This window comes from Tetrao urogallus (assembly GCF_951394365.1).
Source record: "Tetrao urogallus genome assembly, chromosome: 1".
NCBI lineage: Eukaryota > Metazoa > Chordata > Aves > Galliformes > Phasianidae > Tetrao > Tetrao urogallus.
The window spans coordinates 187,562,091-187,580,791 of record NC_136813.1 but is presented as its reverse complement, the minus strand read 5'-3'; the positions used below and the strand labels follow the sequence as shown (position 1 = coordinate 187,580,791).

General features: G+C 36.3%; 1 protein-coding gene across 1 annotated transcript in view; it reads right to left on the bottom strand.

Moving 5' to 3' along the window:
- The window catches only part of UPF2 (UPF2 regulator of nonsense mediated mRNA decay), a gene marked incomplete at its 3' end in the record, with an annotated part of 49,075 nt that overhangs the window by 20,360 nt on the left and 10,014 nt on the right, over positions 1 to 18,701 (bottom strand). Inside the window, exons 4-11 of the mRNA XM_079536611.1 lie at positions 16,679 to 16,839; positions 15,540 to 15,737; positions 13,622 to 13,774; positions 8,932 to 9,035; positions 8,260 to 8,345; positions 2,825 to 2,933; positions 1,333 to 1,446; positions 739 to 855 (exon numbers count right to left, since the gene is read on the bottom strand). Coding sequence (XP_079392737.1) covers positions 739 to 855; positions 1,333 to 1,446; positions 2,825 to 2,933; positions 8,260 to 8,345; positions 8,932 to 9,035; positions 13,622 to 13,774; positions 15,540 to 15,737; positions 16,679 to 16,839 — 1,042 coding nt within the window. The remainder of the gene's footprint in view (positions 1 to 738; positions 856 to 1,332; positions 1,447 to 2,824; positions 2,934 to 8,259; positions 8,346 to 8,931; positions 9,036 to 13,621; positions 13,775 to 15,539; positions 15,738 to 16,678; positions 16,840 to 18,701) is intronic.

Here is an 18,701-nt window from a genome sequence, read left to right as displayed (position 1 = left end):
ACTTATCTAGGCATAAGGATAACACTTCCACGCTTATTTCAATTATCATGAACCTCTATTTTTAAAATCCCTTCCTCCAGTGTCTTCAAAAACTCGTTCTTCAAATTCAGAACCGCAGATGGTTATCCAAGGAAAGAGACTACCATGTTCCACAACTGTCTTCACCTCCCATTAAAGCACCTTCTCCTGTTCCATTTACTAATGCTTTCCCACAAATAGTATCAAATACACTATTTGTAGTTCAAGCGCAATAGCTTTTGTTTCAGAAACTTCTTTTTTAAGTCATGAACAGAATTAGAAATCAACGGGAGCTCTCCAGAAAATGCTCAGAAAGCTATTCCCACAGTAGGTGCAATCAGAGACTGCCCAGTGTTGTTTAAGCTACTAATAACAACAGTTGCAAGTTCACAAGACTACAAAGGCTGATATCACCAGAGCAGACTAGGATGTAGTGAGTCCACCTCAGCCCTAAACCAGAAAAAGGACTTCAGGAAGACTCTCTCATACCAACTTTGTTTTTATTAAAAGAGTTCAGGAGGTTATCCTCTCTGTGCACTCAGGATAAACTTGAATGAAAAGTTTCACTTCCTGGTACCCAAACATTGTAACTGACATCAAAGACACTATTCACAAACACTGCTAAGTCAGACCAAATCACAAACTCAGAAAATCATTAATTGGTTTAACCCAGTACATGACAGCTTCCCTCACACATAAGTCAATCTGCTTCCCTCTTACCAGAAGAACACTGGTTCTTAAGTGAGATTCTGGTGATCTAAAGAGAAATCTTCCACAGGTTTCCAACAGAGTACAGGCCATTTCAATATGGTGATGAGAAAAGTCTGACAGAAGCATCTGGAAGGCATTTACATAACAACACAAGTATTAAACATCTCTCTGAACTGCAGAAAGCAGTAAGTTTTAACTACTATACCTTATACTATTGAGGTGTATCACAGTCTTTAAGAAAAAAATGCAACTTAACGTCACTGTTAACAAAATTAGAAATATTCATCTAATTTAAAAGTATCCCACAAATAGCCTAGATCCAAAATTTAGACTCTACCATTACTTTCCAAACAAATTCAATAGCAATTTGATTACATTCAAATGTGTATTTCAAAGTGTCCCTTCTATCATACAACTATAATATTTCACTTTCTGGAATGGCTGCAGAAGTGTCCTCATATGCTGTAACAACAGACATCAGGATTTAAAACATCCCATGCAATGAAATTATTACAGATCAACATCAAGAGTTATCTGAAGAGAAACATGATAGGGACATGATATCAGCATGTAAAAACATTTGTACAACTACTAACCACCAACCTTTAAGCAGTGAAGAGTATCATTTTTGGAGAACATCTTAAACTTGGTAAGCTCACCAATAAACCTCACAGTTTTATTCTTTGTTTCAATGTTGATCTGGTCCTTTTTTCTTACCTGAAGAAAAAAGAAAACACGCTTGATTTTAAAATACCAACTTAGAAAATTGCTTTCAGCCGAACATTCGTAAGTAGCATTGCTATTTAGAAATGTTTGACATTTCCTCAGTTTCTCATGCTCTCTCTGTTCTTGCACTTCTTCCCCTTCTGACTCTGACCCCTCCCCCCCCAGAATTCTTCACTATTCTTTACTAAACATTTATAAGCACATATCAACCATCAACCACTGCCATCACACTGGGTATAGCAAAGCATTAGCTAGATTCTATTGTATTTTTTGACTCTGTAAGCACAAGAGTAAGATTGCTACTAGTATGGAGATTCTGAACATTGACAGCTTTTTCAAGTATGGTTTACCAAAGAGCAGCCAGATGTTCTTTTCCATTTGATTGGTTTGTTTTAAATTAGGTATCCAACAACTTTAGCGAAAACACAGCTTTAGCTCTAAGCATAATCATACCAAACAAGACAATTTTATTTCTCCACAACATAATTAACTTGTCCTGAGAATAAGGAGTTCATTTAGGACTTAAATAGTTGCAGTTAACAATTAATACATATTTTATGTCAATATTATGAACAAGTTTTTAAACCTGTGCCATAAAACTCAGAAAACAGAAGGAATCAACACTGTACAGGATAACTAATTCTACTATATGAACTTAAAATACTGTAGAAAGAACAACAGTGAAAAATACCAATCAGTTTGTGGTGTGGAACAGACTGCCCAGAGAGGTTGTGGATGCCCCCACCCTCAAGGCCAACTGGATGGGGCTTTGAGCAACATGATCTGGTGGGAGGTATCCCTACCTATAGCAGGGGATTGGAACTAGGTTATCTTAAAAGTCTCTTCCAAGCCAAAATATTCTATGATTCTATGATACATTCGCGAGGATGAAAACTTTGGTGAGTGAAAACTGTAAAAATCAAAACTTTAGAAGTGCTATATTACAATTGCAACCACTACATTACAGCAGTAACTTCATAATGGGGGCCTGGTTAGAATTAAGTCAATTCTCATTCCCAGTGCAAGTTACTGATTTACAGAAAGCTAACACTTTCATTTAGAGTAGAGTTTATAAGATTTGCAACTTTCAACTGTTACACAGCTTACTTTAATCACTATTTAATACGGAAAATAAGAAAGATACCACAAATAATGCATATATACAGATACTTGATAAGTCAAAAAAAAAATTAAAATACACAAATCAAACATTCAGGAACAAATCTGCTCAGATGGCAGAAAACAACTCTAGCTTGAGTTGCTGACCTTAAGAATTAGCATCTACATGATAGAAAGCATTACTCTTTCCCAAAAAATTACCATTATAGAATTAGTAAAATTGAATGCAAAAAGCTAAATGAGGACATACATGAAATCTGAAATCTCCTTTCAGCATGGAACAAAGATCCTCTGCTACATCAGACATACAGGGATGCAATGTGGCAACCAGCCTTGCATAAAATGGTAGCAAATCCAACCTGCAAACAAAGGTGACACGTATATATAAAATGAGATTATAAAATAGACAATTTATGTTCAAGGCTATAAAAAAGTGTTTATGCCTACAAGCAGAGTTACTGTTCTGCTCGTGAAAAGAATGACTGTGAAATGGAAAACACCATCTTAACCATGGAATTTGACCTCTTGCCTTCAAGCAATTTCCAGATACAAGAAATATTCAGACACACTGAAATATACAAAATTAGAAATCCTTACAGTGAGCTCCATTAATTATTGGTTTGTTTTGATTTTTTTTTTTGGTTGTTTTTTTTTTTTGGGGGGGGGGGAGGAAGGGGCAATTTTTGTTTTGTTTTGAGTAATTGCAAACAAAACCAGGAAGGTAAGGATGTTTATTCTTACAGTGAACTTGTAAATGAATGCAGAAATGTCATTACATCAAGGAAACCTCAACAGATGATGTTAAGTGGGTGAAGTGGCAACCTCAAATAGCAATCATGCTAATTGCAATACTGCAAAATATAAGAACTTTCCTTATTTTCATTCATCTTTCCTTACTTATAATCCTTCATAACCATTTCATAGCAACACCTGTTTCCCCTTAGGGAATTCTGGTGTTCAGTTCAAGCTCGTACTTTGTTTCTTCTCATTACAGAGTACCTGGCTGCAAAAATGGAATAAACACCTTCAAACTTGATTAATGGCATCACTTCACAAAAGACTGAACAATAGAGTGCTTTGCATAACTCTGTATATACCACTTTTAAATGGAGAGACACCAACCACAGACATCACACTTGAGTCTTTCCTTATATTAGGAAGACTTTATAAAAACAGAACAAATGCTTTCTTTACTGTATTCACTTATGTTCTGAAAATAAGGCAAACAGGAGATAAACCCTAAAAATCATCTTTTACGTAACTGGAGAGAAACATCTTAAACTTTGGATATCTGAAGAGAGAAACTGCCTGTGAAAGGAAAAATCTTTACTTCACAAAAAAGAAGAAAAATAGAGCTTGCCCCGAAACAGAGCTGGATTCACGAAGAAAGGAAGAAAATCAAGACAAAACCTCGAAACTGCAGCCCACACAACAGCAGCAGCAATGAAAATTGGGCAATGTCAAAGAAACAGGGAAAATTCCATGTTTAAATTGTGGAAGAGAAGCATAAAAACACACTACCTGAAAAAAGCAACGCTATGTGGCTTTTGTACAAAACTCCAGGTGAAACATTAGAGGTATCCCAGTTACCTATTTAACAGTTTTAATTCTCTTGTTAATCAATAACTGAAGTAGTATTTACATTTTTTGAGCTTGTTGGAACACACAGTCAAGGATGACTAACTACAGCAAATTACTACCAGGCTTATAAGCATTTAGTCATTAACTCAAAGCAGAAGTGAAAGTCTCATTACTTTATACATACGTGCATGAACTAAATTAAGAAATTACTTGGGATGAGTTGAGGGGGTGTGCTTTAATTGAGGGAGTTTCTGCGTGGGATCTCTTAAAAAGCAGCACAAAGTTTTATTCTAATCTGAACAAGTAGCTGCCTGCTGAGAGCTAATAATTTCATCTCTGTAAACTGAATATACCTGAGGGAAAATTAAGTCTTACAGTGCATCGCTATTGCTTCATCACAGGATACAAAAGGTTTCTTCATGGGGTAGAATACTAAAACTGAGTGTTTCTAAATAGGTGAAATATAATAGGGAAAAGCCTTGGGTCAAATATTGTAAAACTGGCTATCAGACACTGAATCTGTTCACTTGCTCCACAGGAAACAAAATTAGCATTCAAAAGTGGAGAAACTGCAGTATAGGTGGCACCACCTACTGGTACCTGTATTTATAGATAACCTAAGTTCTAGGACAGAAACCTACTCAACTCTGGACCTCACAGACTGCACATTAGTTAAATATTTAATAAACTTTTTAGTTTAGGGTTTTTCTTGTATATTTGTTTGTTTGTTTTTTTAAGAATTTCAAATGTCAATTTACAAACAAAACAAAGACTTTGTTCAATTAAAGCCTTAAATGCAAAATTTTATTAGAAAGCGAAGTGGACATTTTGGACATTCGTTATCTGAGTTCCTATTTAAGAGACAGCTTAAAGCACAAAGCAACATGCAAGAGAGAACTGCCTTGAAAGCACAAACATAATCCAGATAAATGAAATGTATTCATAGGTCTTGCACAGGTAAAAACTGCCAACTGCACTACTCAACAGAAAGAACATGATGCTGTGGAATTTTCATGCCCTCAGTTTTGTTTATTCAGCTCCTGCATAAATACCCTATCTTAAGCAAATCTCTCATTTTTATCTGCCAAAGAAAGAAGCAACTTTGAGAAGCCAATTTACATTGAACAAAGAGGGTCCTCTTACTGAGAATTCTCAGGTAGGAAGCTGAATGAAGACAGACATACAAGAAGTGTACATATCTGATTAAAATGCTCAGAACTATTTAACACTCACGAGGCAGTTAACTTCTGAATTAAGGACACTGTTAAAATGCAAAGAGCAACAGAACTCTTTGCTCTGTACATGTTCAGCTTCACAGATCACCATATATAGGCATGGGGAAGAAAAATAAGTCAGAAACCACAACCCTTATTTGAGCATTTACCTAAATACTTTAGAACTTGAAACCTTAAAAGGTATTTTAAACTTCGTATTGAATTTAAAAAAGAAAAAAAAAAGAAAAAAAACCCAGCAAGATTGCAGTATGCAAAACTGTGTGCGTTTCTGTGCAGGAAACTACTTCAGATAGACAGCAAAAAATTGCACATAGATGCCCTAAAACTGCAAACAATATTGGTCAAATCACTGTACTGTCACTTTAGTACAAACCACTCAGTCCTGAATTAAAAGGCTCATCCTTAGTTTTAAATCAATCCTTCCCTGAAGATCTGAAGCCACTTTTATACCAGCACTGAAAAAAAAGAAAATCTCTAAAAAAGGCTTTCTGTTTGCAGGTTCAAATTGAAGCTGGAAGCTTAAATGTGATGAATTTGTAAGTATTCAACAAAGCAAATTAATGATGTTGTATTTTGACCCTAATCAAGTGACAGTTGAGGAACAGCTGCCTTCTTTTCTCTGACAAATTAAGTTTGCATTTGTCCCAGCCTACACAAGCCAAAGGAAACCAAGCAAGCTCCCTAGCAGCACTATGTAACAATTTTGGCCTTAAAGAGTTTTCACTACTCCTCAACCACTTCTTAAAGTTTTGTATGTTCTTGGTGCAATTATTATGTCTGCATATTTCCTGAAACTGTGATCACTCCAAAGAACAGACGTTACTGTGTTTTGAGATACCTTATTATGGCTGCAAACATAGCAGCCAGATTGAGACTACATTATCTACTATGTTTGGAGGCTAAATGCATTTAGAAAATACACTGTTTTATCTCCACCTTTTAAGGACACTTTTCCCTTTAACCTTCAAAAAAAAAAAAAAAAAAAAAAAAAGAAATTGAGAACTGAACTATAACAAGCTTTCCTATACTGCTTCTCCAATGGTATCCTGAAGGGATGCTACAAGAACTCCTGGAATTAGTAAAAACTACTGTGCAACAACAGTAATGGAAAATAAAGAGATGTCAATACAGCCAGAGAAGGGACATACAAAACTGTGTGTAATACATATAGTGTATATACATATATACACACATACTAACAGAAATACTGTTGGTATGACATTGCTTCAAAGCTGTATGTATGTTTTTCTAAATCAATTTGCAGCATTTTATAGCAACTTGCATGCTACGTAGGCACACAAGAAATTCTCCCACAAGGATTGTAAATGGTGACTTCAAGGAAGAAAGCAGAACTGCTCCCCTACCAAATGCAGTAACAAAGCCAACAAATATTAGCACAGACTGTCCTTTAAAACTGCCTGCATCAATGGGGCAGCTCAGCTGGTATTTTTTCACTGCAATTGTTTGTGGTTCCAAACAAAATACTCAGCCAACACCCTGTGGCTCTTGTTTAGTAACCCAGAGATGTGCATTTGTAATGCAGGCAAAAAGAAAAGGGAGATATACACAGTTGGGCTGATGGTCATACAACTGGAGGCTGATGTACTCATATGCACAGAGGGTTTCAGAGCAGGCAGCACAAGAGGGCATTAGAATACAAGAAAGTAATATAAAACAAGCATTAAGATATTAATACTTAATATTTAAAAGTAATATTTATAATTAAAGAACAACTGCAAGAAAATCAATTGGGTTGACCCAATTGTTTCAGTATCAGTTCCAGATATTAAAGAGCTGCACTGTGAAGAAGGTAACAACCCTTGGAGCCAACCACATCAACTATTGGTCTATTGAGTTCCTACAGACAAATTAATCATTTTTTTTTTAAATAATTACTTTCAAAACAAACTATTGGATTACAGAGCGCCTGCTGGTAAGATGATGAAGGAGCACTCTGTTTTTTGCCTCACAGTGTTAAAAAGGAATGGAATCAAAGTAGTGTGAAATATAACAGGAAATCCAAGATGATGATGAAACAGTTGGAGCCAGAAGCAGCATCAAAACAGCCTCTGAGGAAAATCAGGGCAAGGAGGAGCAAGAAAAGTGACTCCTCCATAATTGCACTTACTTAAGTTGCATCTATTTAAGGTACAAGTTTACCATAAGGAAAAGAAACACTATTCTAATGAATTTATCAATTCTATCTATCAGGCTTGCAACCATTTCTATAAGGAAGGCTCTTCTAGCAAGTGCAGATGTCTATCTTACACAAAGCCAAAAAAAAAAAAAAGGTAGGAAAATTCTAACAAATGAATGATAGAGTGAAGAACTCGCACAAACTCCTGTTTGTTTTCCTTAAGCAAACTCCAAAGTAGCTCTGGAGAAGATAAAATGCTGTAATTGCCAGGTATTAAAAAAGAACTAGTGTCATAAGAAATATTCCTTCCTTGTGCTCTAATTATTGATAGTCCCATATAAAATTGTACAAGTTCTTCCTGAATTAAATATATCCTTCTTTTGCACTAAGAGGTTTTGCACTGAAGTTTTGCTGTTACTTTCACAGTTAAAAAAAGAAAGTTATGAGGAGACCCACCATAAATTCACAAGTTCTGAACAAGATGAACTATAATAAAATTCTGCAATACCACGGCAAAGTATTTTGTTGAATCATTTTGTATTAAATATCATTTTATTTTAAACATTTCTTTTGTTCTCTAGATAAAAATCACATCAGGAGTAAATACAGCCAACAAACATGACTTGGAATGTGCACTTGATTTCAGTAATTTAAACAGTTAAAAAAACAAAACAACAAAAAACAGATGTTAAATAACAAAAGGGTCAATTCAAATTTCCCCCCTCTTCTTACCTTTGCCTAGGAACTATGAAAAGTGCTCGTACTAGTTTTCTTCTGTTGGCTTTTGTATTCATATTCATGCAAAAATCCATGGCTGCCTATAAACAGAAAAGTCAATATAATACTTCACCTTAAAATGGTGGGGTTGTCTCTTTTTAAAAATACATTGTTTGCAATGTAGCATTCTTTCCAAGAGTACCATTTACAGAGCCATGCTTGTTACATGAGCTTTAAAAACTCAATTTTTGTCTAGAATGGACCCTGACCAACACAGTTGCAAGAATATAAACCAACTCTTCAGACCAGTAGAATAAAGAAAGTAGCTTTAGGAAGACAGATGAGGAGTAATTCGTCAGGGTGCAACAGAAGAAAAAAAAAAAAAAAAAAAAAAAAAATCTCAAAAAAAAAACAAAACTAAGACAGACCCACTCCTTTTAAAACAAACTACAGTCTAAGAGAATGGGTAGAGAAAACATGACAGGATGAGAGGAGTATCAGCTCACATGATATCTGGGCAACAGTTTACTACGTGGGAGAGAAAAAAATATTTCCTTTAAGTTAAAATCAAATTCAGTTAGTGACAGACTCCAAAGCTTCAGTCATTATTACTAATCAATCTGAGGCAGCATTACATATTTTTAAGAGGTGGGAAAAAAAAAGAAACAGAGAACTACGAAACAGTACCTTGTCTATGAGGTCTCTGTTCACACAGTTTGGAAGCTGCTGAAGAAAAGCATCAACTATAAGTTTTAAATGAGATCCAGTACTGGCTTCTTCATCCTCTTGTTCTAACAGAGTGAAATAAACAAGCAGCACACATCTTTAAGCTACAAAGTACAACGATTTACTATCACATTCCCCAAACACAGCACATTTGTAATGTTTAAATTTTGAATATTTATCTACAGATTCAAAAACAAAAAACAAAGAAATATGAAAACAAATTAATTTTTAATATTTTTAGGATTAAAAAAAAACCACTGTTGGTCTATACCAGCAAGAGTCTAAAGTATCACCTTTAAAACTTATCTTCCTATTAATGAATTAATAATAAAATCAAGAGTTCCTGTCTCCTGATTTACACTGTTGGGAGAAACAGCAAATGCATATTCCTGGAAGACTGTGGTGAATTGTTTAGGCAATAAAACATGGACTACAAAAAGGCCCAAACATGGGGGAAAACAGTACAGCAAAAACATTGCAACTGCAGATTCTACTCCTTACGTTTGCTCTGTGTGAGAAGCAGATTTTTTTTTTTTTTTTTTTTTTTGCACAAGAATGTCCAAAAAGTGGCAAAAAACTGAGGCTGGCCAATGTTGATCCTTCACCTGTGCAGACACTGAAGTAAGGAACCACTGTGAAAAGGAAGGAGGTTTGAGCACACAGCAGCTGCATGGCAAGTAGCAACTTGTTTTCTCAAGCAAACCTCTGTGTATTTTGCAACACAGTAAGCAGACAATGACCTGTATCTACTGGTTGAGTCAGTAACACCACTGAACTAAAGGAGGCTACCATTGAAATTCAGATTTTTCCAGCATCAGCTGTGAAGATTTCAAACCAATACCCCTACAGCTACACCTTAACTGCAAAACAAGTGTTATGAAGAGGAAAAAAAGTTAAAATCCAGATATCCAGAATTAACTGGAGTCCTAGAGAAGAGTCTAGCTTGTTTGTCAGCATGAGCCAAAACAATGAGTCGAAACAAACGTTTGGAAGACGTTTGGAAACGTCTTCCTTGGCCAAAGCACTGCAAAAGAAAACTGCTTTCTAAAAAAGGGAATGTGGTGAATTTTTGTTTCCTTTCAGCTCAAGGACATTCAGCAATAATTAGGAGGTATCTGGAAAGAAAACACAGGCAGACTTCAAGAACATGGGTGAGAAAATGGTCCCTGAAAAAATCACTAAAAAGTACTCAACGCTTGCCAAAATTTCTTTGTCATTTCAGCCTAAACATTGAGATAAGACTGAAGTTTCTTTTCAAGTTACTGAAATCATTTTTGATTTCTCTTTGCTTACGTCATAGGACTTTTTTCTTTGTTCTGGGGATGTAAGGACAGAAGTCTAACTTAGGTAAAGAAGCTGTAGGAATTGCTCCAAGAAACACTGCCAGCAATCCTGCCTCCACAATGCTAGAGATGGAAGCTGATGGCACTGCCTCTTCTCTTCCTCAGGCAATTAGAAATTGGAAGAACAAGACAGAAGGGTTCACTAAGAAAGAAGGAAAAAAAAAGTTCCAGATGCTCAGCCAAGAGGACCTTGAGGTTTTACATATTTAGTACAACACTGACTCTCTCATTACTCACATATTCAACTTCTACAAGAATTGAGAAAAAAACATTTTTCCTCCTAGATATTTACAGAATATTCCTTCCTGTCTCCTTCAAATGCTCTTTCACCTTCCCCTTCCTACTGCTGCTTGTTGCCTCATTTCTATTTTCTGTTCAAACTGACTCTGCTGTTGAAATAAAATAAAAACTAAATCTTAACCAATTCAGTCACTTCTCAAGGCAATCTTTCAGAAGGCCCTCGCGATCACATTCCATTTCCACACTTCCCAACTCTCTCTCTTCTCTCATTAGTCCCCTCTCCCACTGGAAGACTGCAAGTATTCTTACGCTGTACTTCTGTATTTCTTTCTCCTTGAGGTAAATACCCTTTCTAAGTGAAAAGGATCCTTCATAATACCTGAAATATATTTGTGACTTCAGAGTGGAAAAATGAAGAATTTGACAGTGGCAGGAAATGAAAAGGTTAGAGCTTCTTTCTCTGAGGTAAACAACTATGCTAACCATGCAATCAAAGCAAAAACAAAATAAATTTCAGCTCTTGCTTCTCCCTTTGATCCTCTTTAGTTGCATTCTCACCTCCATGTTTTGAAATGCATTCATTCTTTTACAGAAATCACAGGAAATAGCAATGTGTAACAATTGACATGAGGGTATTTTTACTAGTTTATCTGGGTGCAGACCAAATCACAGAGCAAGATCATCGTAGAGATTGAGAAAACACTTTTTTTTTTTTTTTTGAAACACCTTTGCATTTAACCAAAATTTCATGGAATCCTGCAATTTTCAGGGACTAGAACTAACCAACTATGAGAAGACACTGCAGAATTACTGAAGTCCTTCTCCTGCAGTGGCTGGTGCTAAGAAATCATCTATTTCAGTATCAACAGCTATTTGCCTTCCCCTCTCCCCACGTGCACAGTTCCTGAAAAAGCCTTGGCTCCCTGATAATAAACAATTTATTTGTACAAAACTACAGCTCTGAGAGTGTCTATATCTAAGAAGTCCATTCTGCCAGAAAGTTTTGTCTGTTTTGTGTAGTATCATCCAGACAGCGTGAATTACAGAAATGTTTGCACAGTGCTACCCCTCTGTGAGATGAACATCTGTAACAAGTGTGGTCTTAAGGAAGCAGCCACATTCAGCTGATAGGAACCAGTACAAATTGCTGGCCCTCCCTTATGCAGAACACACAAACATAATGTTCAACACTCCTGTTGAACCAAGGCCTCATTAAAGAATGTATTCAGAATGTACACTCAAGACAGTTAATCCCACAAAACACTTTAATGAGAGTGGCATGCATATATTATTTCTGCTCTCCTAATAGGAGGTTCACCAGCTCTCTAAATAGTGCAGCAAGTAGCATCGTGGAGCATTAACACTCATATTCTACACATTCTTTCCACTGCTGGCTAGCCTTACAAAAATGATGCTAAATATATATATACATATATGTTAACATCAGACTCCCCTTGCTCCCAATATCCTTGATGGCTTTCATCCTGGCCATTCCTCTCTCAACATCTTTCACACAGCTCCATTTTTCCCCATTTTCTCTTCTCTTTTAAAAACAACCTGAAAACTCACTTCTTTCAGCTTGTTTTCCGTCACTACTGTCAGCTCCGGTGCTATCTGCTCCCTCTCTCTTGCCTGAGCATATTGAAAATAAGAAAATTAAGATTCACTCAAAGTTAACATAACAGAGAAATAAAATATGTTACCTGAATTCCTGATTAATCATCCTCTTCAACTAACAATGTAAGTTTTCCTCTTACAAGTTGCATCTCAAATTTAACTAACTACGGACTCAAACTCTTAAGAAATAAGTGAAGAAATATGCATTGCAGTGCTGTGAAGGATGCTATACCAAGACAAACGTGCTTGGAAAACACACATTTTGAAGAAAAGCCTTGTTTCCCTTGTATTTGGGCACAGAAAAAAAGACTGAAGAGATGCTCCAGCCACCAGAAAGAGATGCAGAAGTAGTACAAGGCACGTATCCACTCACTGGACTGTCTACCTTACTTACCCTATTTCCTCTTTCATTTTTTTCCCTTCTAATTTAGCTTATTCCTTCTGCCAATGAAACCCACACTCCCAGATTATCACAACTAAAGCTATGTTTCTTCATCTTTAGACCACTTATTTAAGATGCAGCTATACCTCTTTTTATGCTGGCACCCTCTTTTTATACTGGAAGTTTTATCTCAGCCAAGAATACTGGGGTTCTTTGTTTGTTTTAAATAGTAATATAATACAATGGTTTCATTCTCTACTGGCTTTCCACAAAACACTAACAATAACCTACTGTAAACAAAAATGCATGAAAATAATTCAGTAAGTATTGAAACTTAAAGATATATTTTATGGCTTAAGGACACCTAATGTCAAACCCAAGTGATTTTCATTTACAAGAAAGGCTGTTAAAAAAAACAAACAAACAAACATCTACCAATTGACTCAATGAAAACATGCGAGTTTAAATTTTCAACAGTTGGTAGCACCAGGTCTTTAAAACTAAAAGCATCAGAATTCCAGACAGACACACACACACACACAATCACTGTTTCTTTGTATGTTTAAATAAAGTAACACCTGCATGCTGCTCACATCTCACATTTCTTTATCTGCCTACTCACTGAGTATTTCTGACCTGTCTAGCAGGCTATGACCAATCTAGAACGAGTTGCTCTTTCTCCCTTTAATTCCAAGACACCATCTATGTGTATCTACCTTTCAGACAGCAAGAACCAAGCTCCTTGCTGTTTTGTTTGAAACGTCTGACCAGGTGTTAACAACCCACTGTCCGGGCAGTTTATTAGATCTTAAGATCTTAACCAGCTTAATGAGCTGATCATGTGACTAATCAGAAGAACAAAATAAGGAAAACTGCTTCCAAAGAAGGTATGGCTTAGAGAAAAAAAAAAAAAGAAGGAAATTTTATCCAGAATGATATCAATTTTCTTTCAGGAAAAAGTGCTGCTCTAGAGCTGTTCTTGTCATTTTTTTTCCCCCCTAACTTGTGAGTTTCATAGACAAGTCAGGAAACAACACAGAACTCCCAACCCCAGTTCTTTTCTTTTTACCTTGTTCATCAAGAAGCTTTTTTGTAAGATCTTCTGCTTCATCTCCACAGTCCAGTTCCAGTGGATCATCGTTAATATCCAGATTCTCCAGCTCCAACTCCAAATCCTCACTCCCAGGAGCTGCTTCCTTATTATCTTTGGCATCTTTTGAATCTAATTAAGAGTTAAGTAGAAGTACTAAATCATTAAATACATGCAATCATGATTAGAATACGAAGACTTGCACTGCTAAACTTATGTCTCTCTAGCAATGCCTTTTTACCTTATTTCCTTTCACCAAGTCCCCCTAATTCTTGAGTCTACACTCTTACCTGCTAGGTCTCAGAGCTCTGACATCCTTCATACAGTGCCTGGAAACTGCAATTATTTAGCCAGACAGGGTTCTGCTATGCATTGCCAGCAGTTTTACTTCTTTCATTAGCTCTGAACTATACTTGAAATGTCACTGGATGATATGCAGACGTTCAAACACAATAAAAATGATGAGAAAAATCAGCAATTTAAGTCTGGAAGTGTTTGAAACTGGTTGCCAAGCAAAACTGCATGCTGGAAGGGTCTGACACAATGACCCAAATGAATGAATACATCACAAACATTACTTAAAAACAGACATTTAAAGGTAGAAATTCTCACTTAACATTTGCACAACACATTCTTTGTATGTCAACTGATGGACAAATAGACATAAGAAATTGAAGTATTTTATGCAGATCTACAAAAAGTAATAAAAAAAATGAATGCAACAGGTACAGCTGATGGAAGATACTTAAAAATTGATCCGCTGTGCAAAAGATCTAATATGAATCATATTTGTCCTTGGGATAAAAAAAATATTATGAATTTCTAGATGAAGATTCAGAAAATAGCTAGCATTTTTCTTGGACAATAAAGCTGGTCCAACACAAAGCAATGTAAACTACAGCCTACAATCTTTTGCTATCCTCCTGCAGACCTCCTTCAGGTATCATTTGATTTTTTTTTTTTCTTTGGTGATGTGTAATTTTCTATGTAAGTAGCTGTAATAAAGTACTTAATTTTTTTTTTTAAACAGACATTGCAAACATCATATGAAAATAGCTGAGTTATGAAACAGGTAACCTATTTTGAATCAGACTAATACACTTTTGAATAGACTTCAAGGATTTTTTTTTTCCAGTTCCCTCCAAATTCCCTTTAGACAAAGTTTCTAATCTCCCCTGGGCAACCTGCTCCAATACTTCATTCCTCTCACAGAGAAACTTTAGAATTTAGAAATTAGAAAGGAGGCTGTGAGCTTGGAAGTTGAAATTCTGTTCTGACCCCACACTGATCTAGCACAGATCTATCAGCAAACTACCAAGTGTCTTTGTTCACGTTCTAAAAGCTGTAACAGTGGCCTTATTCAAACATGCATCTTCTGTCATGTTTGAAGTCAGCGATGGCAAACGTCACTTTTAACCCATTATAACTAAGACAGATCAATGCCTGGCTGTGAACCCAGGGTCCCACCAGAAGTGAAGAATCATCTGTCCTTAAAATCTACTGGACTTTTATGATGAGATGCCCATAATTAACAATCTAGTGAAAACACAGAGCGAACACTACCGTCTCTCAAAGAAGGCAGACTACTAAGTTTCCCCACAGAGAAGGCAGCATTAACTGACACTGTTCAGCCACCAATTATTTTCAATTTATAATTCCATTAACATACAATTGCATTTACTTTTTTTCCCTCAAGTGCCACTCAGGTAATACCTATCCCCACATACATGACACCCTAAAAACTCACCCAAGCCTCTGTATTGTTCTGATGACAAGAAATTATTTTATTACAGGCTCACTACTTGCATCAACTTTGCTTATCTGTCAGAAAAGATTTATTAAAAACAAACAAACAAAAAGCAAATAAACAAAAAACTCATATGTTTAAGCATTCTACCTCTTGATTCATCTTTGCTGGAATCCTTGCTCTGAGAACACTTTTCATTATCTTTAAACAAAATTGCTGGCACAAAAGCCTTCAAGTCAATGAGGTTCTCATAGAAGTTTCTAGCATCCTCATCTTCCCAGATACCCCCTTCCAGGTCATATTCTCCAGGCTTTCCTGGTGTGAAAATATCAATGCCAGGTCCATGTTCTGCAGAAATGCAAAACCATAATGAAGTTATTTATGCAAATTTCTCACCTTAATAAGGAAGGAGACATCTTCAAAAATTACAAAAATATACATACTTTCAGAAACACATTAGGCTGCTCATCATTGCCATTATTTTCTCGTAAATGTAGCACTGTATACTTTAAGTTAACTTGTAGTAATCTAATCTGAACATCAGATATTTCAATATGCAACCTTAAAGTTCTGAATTTGGCATTCATAGAAAAAACAGGCAATATCAGGGAGACAGTTAAAACAAGTAGAGGCAATAGGCACATTACGTCCTGCATGATGAAGCACATCCAGTAGAATTTAAAGAACAGAAGGTTACAAAGCATAATAAAGGCAAAGCACTCATGAAATACAGCATTTTAAAGCTCAAGATCACTTCAGATGGAAGGTACACTCATTCCAACAATAGCTCTGAATCTAAATTCTGAAATAAGGCATTGAATAGCTTTGCAAATGAAATGCTGTACTTCCCAGGAGGCCAAAGAAGCACCCAGTGACTTACCTGGTAACAGTACGTTCCTACTCATAACACCACAACAGAACAGATTTCAAATTCATTTTAGAACAATGCTGGTTTATAAAATATGCAGTTATTTAAATATTAAGAAAGCATTACACTAAATGGAACTTTTTTGAATTTCCATTTATTCCAGTATTACCTGAAACAATTTAAAGATATATTACTTCAAATACTGTGACTACACAGCATGCATGTTATGGTTACAGTTGCATGTTAGGTTTAATCACTTAAATAAGTAACACTGTTATTTACTCCTTCATATCTTTAAGGGGGGTGGGGGAATAAATCAAAATAAGTGAATGGAAAGAGCACATCAGTAAGAACCTTTAGCCAGCTACCCCCACATTCAAACCAGCATTCTGTTTACTTGCTCCTGTAGATGATTGCCTACCCTCAGGTGTTGGTTTGTCCTGGGGAAGGTCAGGCATATTTTCATCCAGGATATCAGCTAGAGACTGAGAATTTGCCAACAGTTTCTGATAAGACATCGCAAATTCCTCATATTGCTTGTGTCGATCTTCACTCAGCTCACCCTTGGAGTGAAGAATGCGCCTACAAAGATCAAAGACACAGTGAGACAACTTTCTTTCTTAAAACGTATTTGAGCTATGCTGAATCATTACCAACTTCTCTAGCAAAGCTAATCTTCCCTCTGAGGGGATTGCACATCTACAGGAGACATTTGGGCAATGCTCTCCAACACCCCCCGCTCCCCAAAAGCTGTACTGAGTTAATGAGCTGGGTATAACCAAATGTAGCATAGTCACAGATGTTCCAACCTTCCAAAGAAAACAGCTGACAAAAAAAAAAAAAACCTTTGTTTTTCAAACTTGATTATCCTGTAACAGTTTTGCACTAGGAACTCCTGTAAATAAAGAGCAACATTCAGCTAACACAGAAGTTGGATAAAAGCTGCTGTACATCTGTAGCTGTACAATTCCTTGCCATCCCAATGATTCATCAGAGGACCAATGCCAGGAGGCTCAAATACAGTAGTGCATTAAAACAAGTTGAGTTATTTCAAGGCTGTCAGTCCAAGCTGAGAGTAGTTACACCTGCTTTTTTTCCCCTTGTTCTTTCATTTCTTTCATAAGAAGTACTCAAGCTAATTTTAAAACTGAGAACTGCTTTCAAAAGCAGCTTCTGCTTGTAAGAGTATAAGCACTGCTTGCAATCCTTTCTGCTCATAAACTTACTTTTCTTACCAACCTAAATACAGTTAATACCCAACAATTCAATCAACTCAACACCTTGCACCAGTTTAAATCTGGTCACACTTTTTTTTAAAACAGACTGGACAGTGAAGTTCAAAACTGTTATTCTTTTTTTTTTTTTTTCTCTCTCTTTAAAGAGCATTCCATGTAACCATTAAGTTTATACATGTCTGTCTCTCTCTGTTCCACATGAGTAGTGCATAAAATAAACAAAACCTCAGTGCATCTGCCTGACACAAACAGAGGAAGTTTTTCACACAGAGGGTGGTGAAGCACTGGAACAGGTTGCCCAAGGAGGCTGTGGATGCCCCATCCCTGCAGGCATTCAGGCCAGGCCGGATGTGGCTCTGGGCAGCCTGGTCTGGTGGTTGGTGACCCTGCACATAGCAGGGGGTTGGAAGTGGATGATCATTGTGGTCCTTTTCAACCCAGGCCATTCTGTGATTCTACACTCCCTACAGAAACGTGCTATTCAGAATGGGTTGAGACCACAAAAACTTCAGTTGCTTTCTGAAAGGTGTATTAGATTGACATCACTCTGCAAAATCATACACCAATTACCAGGGATGCAAATTATGGATTTATCATTTTAGAAAGAAAGCTTTGCCTCTACTTGGAAAGGATTCCCTTCTGACTGCTCCGATTCATTTTAATTCCTGATTTTAAGAAATGGAGGTAACCTAAAGTTATCTATTACGTTGGAAAACATCAAAATCTGATGTTAATTTTATAGAAGTTTATATGGTAACATGCAACTTTTTTCACAGCAACTTTGGTAACTATCAGCCAGTTACCAGATATTCATTTTTTAGTTAAAACAAGCAAAAAGTACACTTCTGATTCTGGTAGAGTGTTACACAATTTGTGAAGTCTCATGTCAAAAATAACTACTCAGAGCAGTGCCGCTACAGACGCCAGAAATTCCAACTGTCCCAGACTTCAAACAAGAAATCTCAAGACCCTTCCGTAGTTTGAACTAGAAGTACACAACACTGCAATCTCTGCTACTGCTAGTATCAGTAAATATAATTACTGATACTTAATTAAATTATGATAATTAAATATCATCAGGCTTTTCTTAAGCAGATAAATACACAAATCAACCACATTCTTGCCAACACACACCACTGTGTCTAAATGTTCTCTAACAGTCTGAGCAATATAAATTTAGGGATATCATACTGGCATTTTTGTTTTACT